The sequence below is a fragment of the Zerene cesonia genome, chromosome 16, assembly GCF_012273895.1.
Source record: "Zerene cesonia ecotype Mississippi chromosome 16, Zerene_cesonia_1.1, whole genome shotgun sequence".
Taxonomy (NCBI): domain Eukaryota; kingdom Metazoa; phylum Arthropoda; class Insecta; order Lepidoptera; family Pieridae; genus Zerene; species Zerene cesonia.
Window position 1 is genome coordinate 8,842,535 of NC_052117.1, and position 13,145 is coordinate 8,855,679.

A 13,145-nucleotide genomic window follows, 5' to 3' on the forward strand; every position below is an offset into this window, starting at 1 on the left:
GATAAATGATTTTGTGTTGAAATTTAATTCAAACAAGAAGTTTTATAAAGCATAACTTAATTATGATTCTACAAAAGTTTGGCATTCGGCATCAATGTCGAATTTAAATTTAAAATAATGCAATTGCCAGTATCTAATAATAATGTATTGCGTGACAAATTTACGGTTGACAGTTTGCTTTCCCTCCATTTTGACGCAACTGTTTTTTTTTTATGTACTACATAGTGTTATTTATTAATTGATGACTTTTATCGATAAATAATATAAGTTGTGATTATTATGTAATAATTTATGAGTGATTTTAACTTTAAATAAATTAAGAAATATTAGATTTTATAAGTATAGGACATATTTAACAAACAGTATTGCCATGCCACTATAGTAAATAAATAAATTGTAATGTGGTATACTAAAATCGATAAAATAATTCCAGGATAGATGCTTGAAAAATATTGTTGACAAGTTAATAATTTTTTTTTTCTCATTTTCAAAAATATCGAATTATAATAAATATTTAAATTTATAAATTATATTCTGTATCTACTTCTGATAGGATAACATAGATGATAGAATGTGTACAATAATTACTAATTTCATTTTAATTGAACTATAAAAAACGTAATTAATTGAACACAGGGTGCTTGTTTATCAACAAAATGGACAGGCAAGCTCTATGCGAGGCTGATCGCTTCTAGTGCATACACAAAATTGAAGATAACTTGATAACGTCAAGTACAAAGCAATTTTGAGAAAGGGCAATTTTTTTAAAGGTACCTTTTGTGGTCAATTTTATCGTTGTAATTAAATAGAAATGATGAAGAACACCCTGTACATTATATTACTTTTCCGTTTAATCCATATTCTACCAGTAACTAAATTAATTCCAAAGTTCTTATGTGCTTTCAATATAAAGGCTTAAATTATATTTCATATATTAAACCTATTTATTTAAATTATTCTAGACGTGCGAATAAGGTGTAAATACGCTTCGAAAATGTAAATTATTTATTTATTTTTACAATAAAATTTCAATGTTATATGGCATTTTCATTTACCAACATTACTAATTAAAGTATTTACGAGGTCCGTAGGACTTTTCAATTTACTTTAATACTGACTTCAAAAAAGGAGGTTTTCAATAGAACTATTTTTTGTGTTTTATACCCATTTCAAACTCAATAGAGTGAACCGATTTTGATGACTTTCTATATTCAAAAGCTGTTAAGTACTTGCCGTGGTACTATTGACAATTCGAAGGCAATCAAGTTTAATATCAAAAAATAATAATTTTACTAAATAATAAATTATAGTTTTAGCTTGACTCGGTGTTTTGATGGATACGTAATGTCACCAAGCAATAGAAGAAATAAATAAACTGTTTTTCAATTAAACTCTATTTAATACGCAATGAAGTATATTGGTTAAGAAAGTTGTAAAGTTAGTGTCGTGTTTTCTTCATAATTTTCGTGTATCTTCATTTCATTGTGGATCTGTAAAGAATACAGCGATAATTATCTGTGGAGACATTTAAGAATATACTACGTCTATAGACGTACAAGTGTAGTGTAAAAATTATTTTTGAAATAAAAGATGTCGTTACTGTCGCTTCAGTGAACCCTTCATAATAATATTCTAGGTATAAATTGAATTGCTCGAAATATTAAACAAATTCTATTTAAGCAAAAAGAGCACTTGAGGTAAGTCGGTGATACTGTAATTGCAATTTCCTATCAAAATTATTCATAAGCAATTGCGAAATGAAAATATTTTTTTAGAGTGAAATTACTACAAAAGCTAATTTGGATATGCTTTGTGTTGTTTGTCCCACAAAACATGAACAATAAAATAAAAATTGTCTTCAACAAATTGAAAGTGGGATGAAAATTATTTCAGCTTTAACAATTCGAAGAATGTAATCAGACAGTATTTCCGAGCATACGATCACTTGTATATCACCCTAGTGGTCTTACTTTGATCACCAGCGCCAAGGTCGAGGGCTGGTACATCAGCAGCCACCTTCGCGTTCATTTCATTGCACTCGATGCACGGCTGCAGCTCGTCTTCCAGCATATACAACTAGGGAAGATAATATAATCTCAGGAACTATTAGATCCATATAAAAAATTCTTTCACCAGCTCCAAACTCATTTATTTCGAAATACCGCTTGCGCTGTGGATTAGAGTGGGAAAGGGATAATAGATAGAATGGCGCCGTAACGCGTAACGTAACGAAGCTGTTTACCCTCCCATACGTAGTTATCACTTCAAAAAGTGGTAAATATTTTATTAAATGGTTATAATATGAATGCCTGAAAATGAAAAAAAAGTCCATCGGTGCACTAGATATACCGATATATATAGAGATCAGAACCGAATAAATTCAAAAACAATTATTTTTCTACATTTTGCAAGAATTTACGTTTTTTGTGTAACTTTAAGTTATTTGTGTAACTTAATATAAAATTACGCATATTTTTGAATAAGATGACGTTTGAATGTATACATATAAAATAATATAGTTATCGAACAGATACTCTTATTTTTACCAGTCGTTGACGTTAGTACTATCGCCATTTCGTCGTTTTAGGTTATCAAAATAAAACTCTCTAACAAACACTCAAAAGTTTGCTTCGGATATTTTTTGAGCGAGAATCTCGATTTTTTTAATTGTAGAATCTAGTTGTTTCTTATTCAATATGGGTCCTTAAATAGTTCTGAATACGCTCATATGTCATAAAACCCAAACGGATACAACCTGTGGGTACAACTCACCCGGCCATCTGTCCCATACCCCGTGTACCGCTTAGTGGGCGCGGTCGGTTCGGGCGGAGGCGCTCGTTCCCGCCGCGTGGCCCCCGCCACCAGCGTGTGCGACCCGCCGCACCAGCGGTGGCAGATGTGTCTGAATGAGAGTACACTGTGCTAGTATATGGTATAGTATATGGAACACAAATGACATATTTCACCACGGCCAAGCCATTCCTATATCAATCTCTAGCGTCTTAACTATCTATAGTCATCAATGCACTTTCACATTTGTATAAAAGGGATAAAGAAGTAGGTACTTGAGTATTTAAAAAAAAAACTTTAAATCCTCTTTGATTGTTAGTATGTGTGTGTGTGTGGTGTGTGTGTGTGTGTGTGCGATTGCAAGTGAGCGCCTATGCAAATGCACTGCCCGTTTTTTTGGGGGAGGGTAAGGAAGAGGAAACGAGCCTCCGGCTCCCCCAATTGCTCATCCAGCTCCGCTCCCCCGCTCACCTATCGTCCGGCCGATCGGGCGGCATCCACTCCTTCAGGCACACTTCCCCCTCCTCGTCCGGCTGGTGCGGCGGCGCGCGCAGCGCCGGCAGGCGCGGCGGCGCCCCGCGCGTGGCGTCGCGCGGCGACATGAGCGCGGGCGCGCCGCACGCCGCGCACGCCGCGCCCACGCCCAGCTTGCGTTTCACAACCGCCGCCTGTACATAATATAGTGCAATATGTGTGGGAACATGTGTTTTATAATGTTTATATTGAACAGAGTAATGCATGATGTCCTGTGCGTCGATGTGAAATAGGTTAGGGATGTATACATAAAGTTTTAAAAATTAATCTATAACAATAATAGCGTATATAACAATGCGTCGAAGATATTATGGATATTTTTTTACGTAATCAGGGAATTAAAAATTATGAGTTCCCTTAAACATAGAGGGTTTCTGCTATTTTTCATCCATCCATACAAGCTATATCAATCAACAATAACTTAAATTGTATGAGTAAAGTGTCACCAGCCACAAAGATAACTCACATTGGGCTCCCCGAGCACGGCGGCGAGCACCTGCAGCCGCTGATGCAGCACCTGCAGCTCCTTCTGCAGCTCGTCGCGGGCGGACAGCAGGTCTATGATCTCGGACTTGCCGTCCGTGATCTTGTTCAGGTCCTTTATAGCGGTCTGAAATTACAACACATGTCAATATATTCAGGTAACACGGGTGTTTTTGGCGGCCTGTTAGGGCCATTTCTCTCGATAATATCTTATCTTCTCATATATAAAAATCAATTGCTGTTCGTTAGTCTCGCTAAAACTCGAAAAAGGCTGGTCTGATTTTTATAATCATGTTTTTGGTGCGTTCTACATAGTCCAGGGAAGGTTCAAATGGTAAGAAAATACGGAGGCGGACGAAGCCGGGGGCGAGAAGCTAGTTATGAAATATATTATTCGGTTATTTACGCTAAATCGTCATGATCAATTATACGTATAAATAATATGCACAAATAATGAAAATATAAAATCAAAAATAGAAGTACTGAGGTTGAGATAACATGAGAGACCAACTCTCCAAACCCAATGGGTGCCCAATTTAGAGGGGGCAGCGGTCTTACCATCCACACGTTGTCCTGCCTCTGGAACTTATCGTGGCAGACGGCCAGCCTCCTTTCGAGGTCAGCTCGTACGGTCGCGAACTCGGACTCCGTCAGCAGACCGGCCAGCCGGGAGGTGTCCGCCTGCAGACAAAATGATCTAAATTACACCATTATAATACATCTATAATGTATTTTTTAAATATTGTTAAGTTTTTTTTTAGAAATCCGCTTGTACGGAGCTGGGTTTCGTATTGTTTATCAAATTTTAAATGAAGAATACAGAAGCTGGACATAAAATGTTTTTGGATATTAAATGAATGATTTTTTCATATTCCCTCCAAGTTTCGTATAGTATCTTTCTTTATTTTAAATAGTTTAAGGTTTCATCACCTTGTCTCTCAATCCGTCGACAACCTCATCACGATCGGCCTTTTGCTCGCGTAGCATTTCCACACATTCAACCAGACTCTGTAATTGAACAAAAGCGAATAAGCGTCAACAATTTTTTAACAATTTGTAACTGATTATATGTAAAAAAATTATTTTTAACCAAGTAACTAATTTATCTATTTTGTAGTTCAGAACGTTTACATTTTAATCACATTAAATCTAGTCAAATATTAATAACTCACATGCAACTCATTAGCCAGTTGCGTCTGAAACTTGGTAAGCGCGCGGTGAGCGTGCAGCGTGGCGTCCAACTCCGTCACGAGGTCTTGGTATCTCTCAGTCAATTCCGTCACCGCTGAAATCATCATCATCATCATCATAATCTGTCAACATTTTTTCCGCTGTAGGGGCATAGGCCTCCTATGCGAAGACCCTAATCCACCACGCTGGCTAATAGTGGGTTGTCAGATGTTATTTTTCTGTCATAGGGACCAAGTGAACTGGTGGTTTGCCTAATGGTAAAAGCAATCATCACTGCCTATGAACAGAGGTAGTGCCTCTGCCAATGCCTTCGAGCTGTGGTGTTGCGTATAATGAGCAAAATTAATTGAAATTCCATGGTTCGTCTGGTCTCGAACTCCCGATTTTTCGATTGAAACCAGCGTTACTATCCATTGAATCACCACTGCCCAAAAGAGAAATAGTAAAATTTATGTAATTACCATTACTTTTAAAGCCTGTTATAAAGTGAATTAAATAAAAAATAATTATAAACCCCAGTATTCTTATACGACGACATTTTCTATTCTTTTTCGAATTTTCACAAAATAAATGTAGGTCTTGATTACAATAATTTGAAATATACAAACATTAAGGTGAACTATTTTTTTCACTAGCTACTATAAACAAGACCTATCTAGATTAGGATGAATCAGGATATTAAGATAAACTCGTAAAATTATTGTATTGTAGATGCTTCATAACTTGATATGTGTACAAAGTTTAAATTAAATATGTCCATACAAAGTGGGTCATACAGTTGAATACATGCGTGTTCAATGAACATACCAGCAGTTTCAGCATTATTCTTGACGCTCTCCAGTAGTGTGAGGCCGCTTTTAAGGTCACCTCGCATTTGGACCATTTGCTCTCGAAAACTTTGCATCTGAGAATGTCAGAATCTATCAATGCTAAAGTTAAATATATTTTCCGAACAATATCCTGGACTACCAATTGAACTATTTATTAAAAATTTACGTAACATTGCAATACTTTTGAGGGAAAACTATTCGAAACAAATAGATGCGTAAACATTAAAGTGTCTATTACAATCAAGGTGGATAACCTGAGGTGAAGATGGAATCTCCTGAATCTCCTGAAGATTCGAGTATATGGTTGTCATTTTTAGTAAAATATCAAATGTAGTGAACACCTGAGTGGCCAATCCAGCATCAAATCCATGCAACTGCTCTGCGTAATCCGTCGCCAGAGAGTGTAGCGTCGAAATGCGCGAGTCCAGTGATAAAGCTATATCTAGCTTATCGGCTAAAACATGAATATACATTATATAAAAACCGGACATAACTTCGTGTTAAGTTAAATAGAAAAAAGCAACTTTAAAAAATGGCTAATATAAATTTAAGATGGACTGATGTTACTACGTTTTTAGAAAAAATAAGCAACCATTATGTATTTTACTTTTAACCTTTATATATTTAGTAATATATTATATATAAGAAAATTTTAATGGTTACATATTATTTGGTTACCAATCGTTTGTCCGTGTTAATCATAACACGAAATGTGAAAACAGCTAAACTAACTATTTATAAATCATACATCCACTACTTTCTTACCAACATTTTTAGCAGTGTACAAAGCGTTGTCGGCGCTCGCCGTCGCTTTGTTTGTCATCGTGTTCATGGCTTTGATTAATTCTTCTCGCAGTTCATTTATGGAGTCTCTGGCAATATTAAGTAACGTTAACTATTCGAATGATTACATTAATCTACCGATATTTTTATATAATATATTTTATACAACGTTATAAAATATAAAAGATATATATTTTTGATTGATCAAATGTCTGTTTAGATTTGGAATGCAAGAAGCATTCCAAATCTGCTTAGCGTTCAAAAACCAGCCCGACATTAAGTTCTAGCTATTGCTCGCTTCACTATCACTTCATAGTATAAAACAAAGTAGGTTTCCGCTGTCTGTGTGTTTGCTTAGATCTTGAAAATTACGCAACAAATTTTGAGAGGAAGTTTTAGATATATGTATATATCGTGTCGCAAGTTTAAGTATGCAACAAACTCACTCCATTTCATCGTGAGTAACCGGTGCCGCATCAGATGATGTCTTCGACGAGGATGGTTTCCTCATAATGGACATGGACGGTCGCATGGACGCGGTGGACATGCGAGACATGAGGCGGGCCATGCCAGTCGCCTCCGAGAGTTTAGCGGATGGATCGATGAGCACAGACTTGCGGGCTGATGACGGCCGTGATTTAAGAGCCTGGAGTATGTGCGAAAAAGTAAAATCTATATATATCAAAGACAGTCGTGTTAGTTACACTATTTATAACCACCACCACTACCACTACTACCACTTTTTATATGTGGTAGTCGAGCACGCTTCGGCACGATTCGGGCCAGCTCGCACCGGGGAAGTACCACACTCCCACAGAAGACCGGCGTGAAATAGCATTCTGCTGTGTTTCGTTCGGTGAGTGGGGGAGCCGGAGGCCCATATCCTTTTCCTTCCCTTCCCAGTCCTTTCCTTTATTACTCTCGCAAATCCTTTCTTAATCCCTTCCCAATTTAAAGTCGGCAATCCATTTGTAGAGGCGTAAGGTCTTTCATCGACTTTACGTCTCTACAAATGTTCAAAAACATTATAACTCAAGAATGGCTTAACCGATTAGGTTGAAATTTGGTACAGAGATAGTTTTAGACTCGAGAAAGGACATAGGGTAGTTTTTATCCCGGAAATCTAACGGGAACGGGAACTTTGTCGGTAACACCCCGGATTTGTCTTACCCGTGACGACGCGAGCAAAGCCGCGGGCGGAATGCTAGTGGAAATATAAAACAACGTAATGTAAACAATGAAATTATAGCTGTCATTGTGTTGGCTGGAAAGGTTGCCTGTAAGGCAAAAAACTTATACAAGTTATTGATTATGGCATTGAAAAAGATTAACATAAGATTGCTCCCACCAAACAACTTAAATAAATAAAGAAGTTGATCTTTATTTTCGTTTTATCGCAGTTCACACTAATCTCAAAAGTAGCTCTTCGTTTCGTACAAATAATAAAATAATAACAGCATCTCGTAGTAAATTTTTCGATCATTACAAACTGTAAAACATTATGCTGCAACTACGAGCAGCAAATCATCGAGGCAAAACGTTGCAAATTATCAAAAGCCTGCACAGAAATTAAATGGTAGAGAGTAAACTAACTGCTGCAGCCTCAGCCTCAGCCGCAGCACGTTTCTGCTCCACCTCATCCAACAGATTGTCCAGATCGTCAGGTTCCGCACCAGCTATTGCCAGGAGGAGCCCCGTCATGCGGGTTATGGCCTGCTCTGCAGCGAGCACGCGAGCGTCGACCTTAACAATTTATATTTGTAGTTTAGCAATGTCATTCAAATGACAAAAATACCTGAGTCTTTGTTAGATTAGCCACATGGTCCGGTCTTGTCCGGGAAAATTTTACTTTTAAACCTTTAGCTAAAATTAACTAAAAATGCCTACGATATAACGTTTTATTGGAAACCGTTATCACACCTTGACTATATGGTATAGTGAATATTATATAAAAAATACTCTCCTATGCCATTTATTGCTTTTAAATACACATAATTGATAATAAAAAAAATACTCTCATAGTCTTCTATAACACATGCAGCATCTATCTGAATGGTACAATTCTACTCAATAATATTTCTACTATGCCTTAAATCATCTTAAACTTAAGTTGATTCGGCTTCTATTAGTCAAACCTGCATCGCCCGCATGGTGTCCTGCAACGACGCACTGCCCCTTGCCAAGTCGCTCCTTAGGGTTTCGTTGTCAGGCAATTTCAGAGGCATGGGTGGAGCTACAAGATCCTTTAGCTCCTTCACAGCTGACTCCAAGAGTGCGAATTGGGACTGTGTGACCACTTCGATGCTCCCGCGAGAATATGTTTCTGATGAACAAGTGTCTGATGTATATGACGTATATATGTGTGTAAAAGTGAAGTCCCCTAGTCTAGTATGGGAAGATGATACACATTTGTTTCACTGATCGATTTTGTTTATGGACAACTAGGTGATCAGCCTTCTACGTCCAGCCAGAATAAGATATTTTTTCATCTTAAAGTACAAATATTATATTAAAATTTTGAGTTTAAGAACACATAAAAAGTTTTATATTACCCCAACGGAACTGTTACTGTTGGCTGTAGTAAATTTAAATGTAGGTACTCACCAGGGCGTGTTGTTGGACCTTTTTCCACTGAAAAAAGCACAATAATGAAAAATAAAGAAAAAATATATTTCAATCAGTTCTCTATTACAAAAGAATTGTAACATACCAATAAGCACTTTCTCTTTGCCACGTTTTTCCTCTAAAAATAAACATATTTTATTAACGAATACACTTATAAAATATTAAATCAGATGAAACAAAGAATGAACGATAAAAACCTGAAATCGCAATACTTGTGTCGGAGGGAACAGGTTTTTTCTGAAACAAATAATTCCATTATTTTTAACTCCAATTATAAAAATACCATACACAATTAAATCTACTACATATATAAATGTTTGTTTTCATCAAATAAGTTCCGAAACTATCAAACCGATTTTATAAATTATTTCACTTACAAGATTAACCATTGACAAAGGCTGTATTTTAATATTGTATTTTATTCCACATCGCTAACTAATGTAAGTACATAATGTATAAAAAAATATTTAACATATATTGAAGCAAGAATCGATAATACTTTGAGGAGTTGTTTTATTAACTTGTTTATTTTTGATGAAGCAACTTCATATTTTTAAAAGCAAAAGTCCAAGTATATCTAGTAAGCTTTGTGTAGAACAATTTTATCATCATTTTCACATTCACATCTATTATACCAACTTTGTACCGACACATGTATAATTTATAATGTTTCTAGAACTAGCCAGTTAATTAGCTAGAAAATCAAAAAGGAATATAAGCGCAAAATGCATACTCAGTGCTCAGAGATATATTTTAAAACCTCAAAGTGTAGGTTACACACACATTTATTTTTAAGGTATCATCATACGACTGTCATCCATTTCATAACCACTACGACTAAGAACTAGATATGTTATCGAAATACGTTACCTTCTCTCGTGGAGACTTTTCCGCTTTCTCTTTTTCCTTTAAAGCAGCTTTTTCCATTTTCTCCCTTTCTTTTTGCGCCAACTTTTCCGCCTTCTCCTTCTCTTTTTGACTGAGCTTTTCAGCTTTCTCCTTCTCTTTTTGACTTAGCTTTTCAGCTTTTTCTTTTTCCTTTTGACCGAGCTTATCTGCCTTCTCTTGTTCCTTTTGTGCTTGTTTTTCTAGCTTCTCCTGTTCTTTTTGAGACAATTTTTCAGCCTTCTCCTTTTCCTTCTGGGTAAGCTTTTCAGCTTTTTCTTGTTCCTTTTGTGACAGTTTCTCGGCCTTTTCCTTTTCCTTTTGACTCATCTTTTCTGCTTTTTCCTGTTCCTTCTGAACTTGTCTTTCAGCTTTCTCTTTTTCCTTTTGACTATACTTCTCAGCCCTTTCTTGTTCTTTTTGTGACTGCTTTTCTGCTTTCTCTTGTTCTTTCTGGGCTTGCCTTTCCGCTCTTTCTTTTTCTTTACGCTCTAGTTTCTCAAGCTTCTCTTGCTCCTTCAGTGTCAATTTCTGAGCCTTTTGTTTCTCTTTTAAAGCAGCCCTTTCGGCCCTGTCTTTTTCTTTTTCTTCTATTTCTTTTGCCTTTTGGGCAAGTTTTTCTGCTTTTTCCTTTTCCCTTTGTTCCTTCTCTTTTTTTGACTCTCGCTCTTCCTTAATATCAGTCATGCGCCCTTTTGGTGATCTGGGGCTTTTAGGAATTGAGGTTTCAGACTCTTCTATTATCTTTTCCTTCTTTACTTTTTGTCGCGGTGGAGCTATGTCTGATATTCTAATTTCCACACGTTGCTCTAGTAGACGTTGTTGACGTGCCAGTATATGCAATACCATTTGCAATACTTTAAAATTAATTACGTTCATCTAAAATTAGAAGTATTTAAATATTTACTTGAACGTTTTTATTATATAGTCGTACCTATTAGAAACTTGTCTTTTTCCTACTCTATATTTATCAAGAAAATTGCTCTATATTATACTGATTGTTTTAGATATATATACATGTTTAGGTATATAACATGTTAACTTATATAACTTAGTACCTGGATGACCGAGCTTTGCTCGTTATTTTTTTTTTTGTTTACCTTTAATTATTCGCCAAAAAATGGTATTAATAATAGATGTCAGGAAGAGTCATAATTAATTGGGACTACTCAAACGCCTCCTATTTGTTAAAAAAGTAAGTTTAAGTCGATAAAATACGAATAAAACACGAATATGACATTTTCTAAAAAAGATTCCTAGCTAGATCGATTTATCGCCCCCGAAACCCTCTTTATACTAAATTTCATGAAAATCGTTGGAGCCGATTCCGAGATTCCAATTATATATATATAAATATGTATACAAGAATTGCTCGTTTAAAGATATAAGATATATTAGTTGTATGTACTGAATGCTAATATGCTATTCGACTTAGTTTTTTTTTTAATTGTTTCAGTAGGTTTTGTGTGGAAACATTATAAGTATACTTATATATAAATATTTCCTCTTTATAATATTAGTATAGATAAAACGAATTTCAAGATGTGGATCTTTCACTATGACCACGACTCGTTTGTGTTCTGGGACCTATTTGTGTCTTCGGTCTGCGTTAAAAATCAATGGAAGATAGATTTCATATACATGTATACTTTTCTATCAAAAATCCGCAATAATACGAACTTCTTGAGGTCCCATAGCCTGGTTGATGAGGTCTTCTACACTTATCAGTAGACCTGAGTCACTCATATTCGGTTCATCGAAAACCATGTTTATTTTATTTATTCGAGCAAATTTAGCAAATTTATGTAAATCGTTATAAAAGCGCCGATTTCTTCTGGCAGATGTCACTGAAAAACAAATGAAGGATAGAGGTTAGGAAGAAATTGTGGCAGCGGTAGACAACCATGTACCTACTTAGGAAATAGTTTGCTTTTTCTTAGTGTCTCATTAGTTTTTCTTACCGAATTCACAAAATTGTTTTAATATATAAATAAATGCGTGTTTGCGTGGTATGCAGGGTGCATTGGGGTCATTTCGGATGACTGGTCGAAATGATGGTATTGTTTTAATTAAAAGCTGTGAATGCTCTTATTATCAAATATATATATTTTCGTACAATAACTACACGATACTCTTTAAAACATTGTTCTGAAGTGGTATTAACAATTTTCCGAGAAATTCCGCATCCGAAATTCCCTCAGTACACTACTTGATCCAACAATACTGATAACATAAAGCTGACGTTTGTTTGAACGTCTTAATCTCAAAATCTACTGGTCTGATATTAAAATTTCTTTCAGTGTTAGATAGTCCGTTTATAGAGGAAGGCTATAATAACATCGACGACGACAACAAGTACGACGCGGATGAAACCGCGGGGCTTAGTTAGTTTCGAGTAATTTATTACAAACTTTTTAGTTCTTTATGTTTGGTATATGATTATCTTATATATAAAATTCTCGTGTCACAATGTTAGTCTCTATACTCCTCCGAAACGGCTTGACCGATTCCTCTGAAATTTGGTAAGCATATTGGGTAGGTCTGAGAATCGGCTAACATCTATTTTTCATACCACTAAACGATAAGAGTAAGGCAGAACAGCGTTTGCCGGGTGCAGCTAGTATAATATATGTTTGTAGTAGTTCTGACACGTTAACACACATTTGCCTGTATAATACAAATTTTGTATAATTGGGCTGATTTGAGCCAATGGAGGAAATCAATAAAAAAAAACGTTTCTTTGTGTCTTTTATTCACTTACAACAATACAACATCCATTCTAAAATCAGAATAAAACAGCGTTTCAATAATTAATATTTATATTTATTTATTTATAATAACTTCTCCTATCAACACGTAACATCAAACAGTAAGATATATTTCATATAGATGCAATTCTGCTCGATAATACTGAAATAAAACGGCCAAAGCAAACTATAAAAACGTGGAATGCACGAATCGATCAAAAAAATCACACTAGAAACCAGGCAAAAATAAATCTGTTAGTGTATAAATATATTTAAT

At 35.5% G+C, this 13,145-nt stretch overlaps 1 protein-coding gene across 1 annotated transcript; it reads right to left on the reverse strand.

Moving 5' to 3' along the window:
• Positions 1 to 1,391: 1,391 nt before the first annotated feature.
• LOC119833079 (centrosomal protein of 131 kDa-like) lies at positions 1,392 to 12,895 on the reverse strand. The gene is made up of 19 exons (XM_038356952.1): positions 12,883 to 12,895; positions 11,802 to 11,968; positions 10,107 to 11,000; positions 9,449 to 9,473; positions 9,322 to 9,354; positions 8,747 to 8,934; positions 8,205 to 8,354; positions 7,058 to 7,257; positions 6,594 to 6,700; positions 6,170 to 6,282; positions 5,806 to 5,902; positions 4,980 to 5,092; positions 4,738 to 4,815; positions 4,366 to 4,488; positions 3,791 to 3,934; positions 3,262 to 3,458; positions 2,773 to 2,902; positions 1,971 to 2,076; positions 1,392 to 1,490 (listed from the first exon to the last, which is right to left on the reverse strand). Exons 1-19 carry the CDS (start codon positions 12,893 to 12,895, stop codon positions 1,480 to 1,482), a joined length of 2,889 nt encoding a protein of 962 aa, XP_038212880.1. The 3' UTR covers positions 1,392 to 1,479.
• Positions 12,896 to 13,145: the final 250 nt, after the last annotated feature.

Bases quoted from the DNA above. Each gene is read 5' to 3' on its own strand.
- LOC119833079 (XM_038356952.1), bottom strand. The intron at 4,816-4,979 runs GTGAGTTATTAA...GTTCAATTACAG, and splicing joins AACTGGCTAATGAGTTGCAT to AGTCTGGTTGAATGTGTGGA. The intron at 2,077-2,772 runs GTGAGTTGTACC...TATCTTCCCTAG, and splicing joins GGTATGGGACAGATGGCCGG to TTGTATATGCTGGAAGACGA.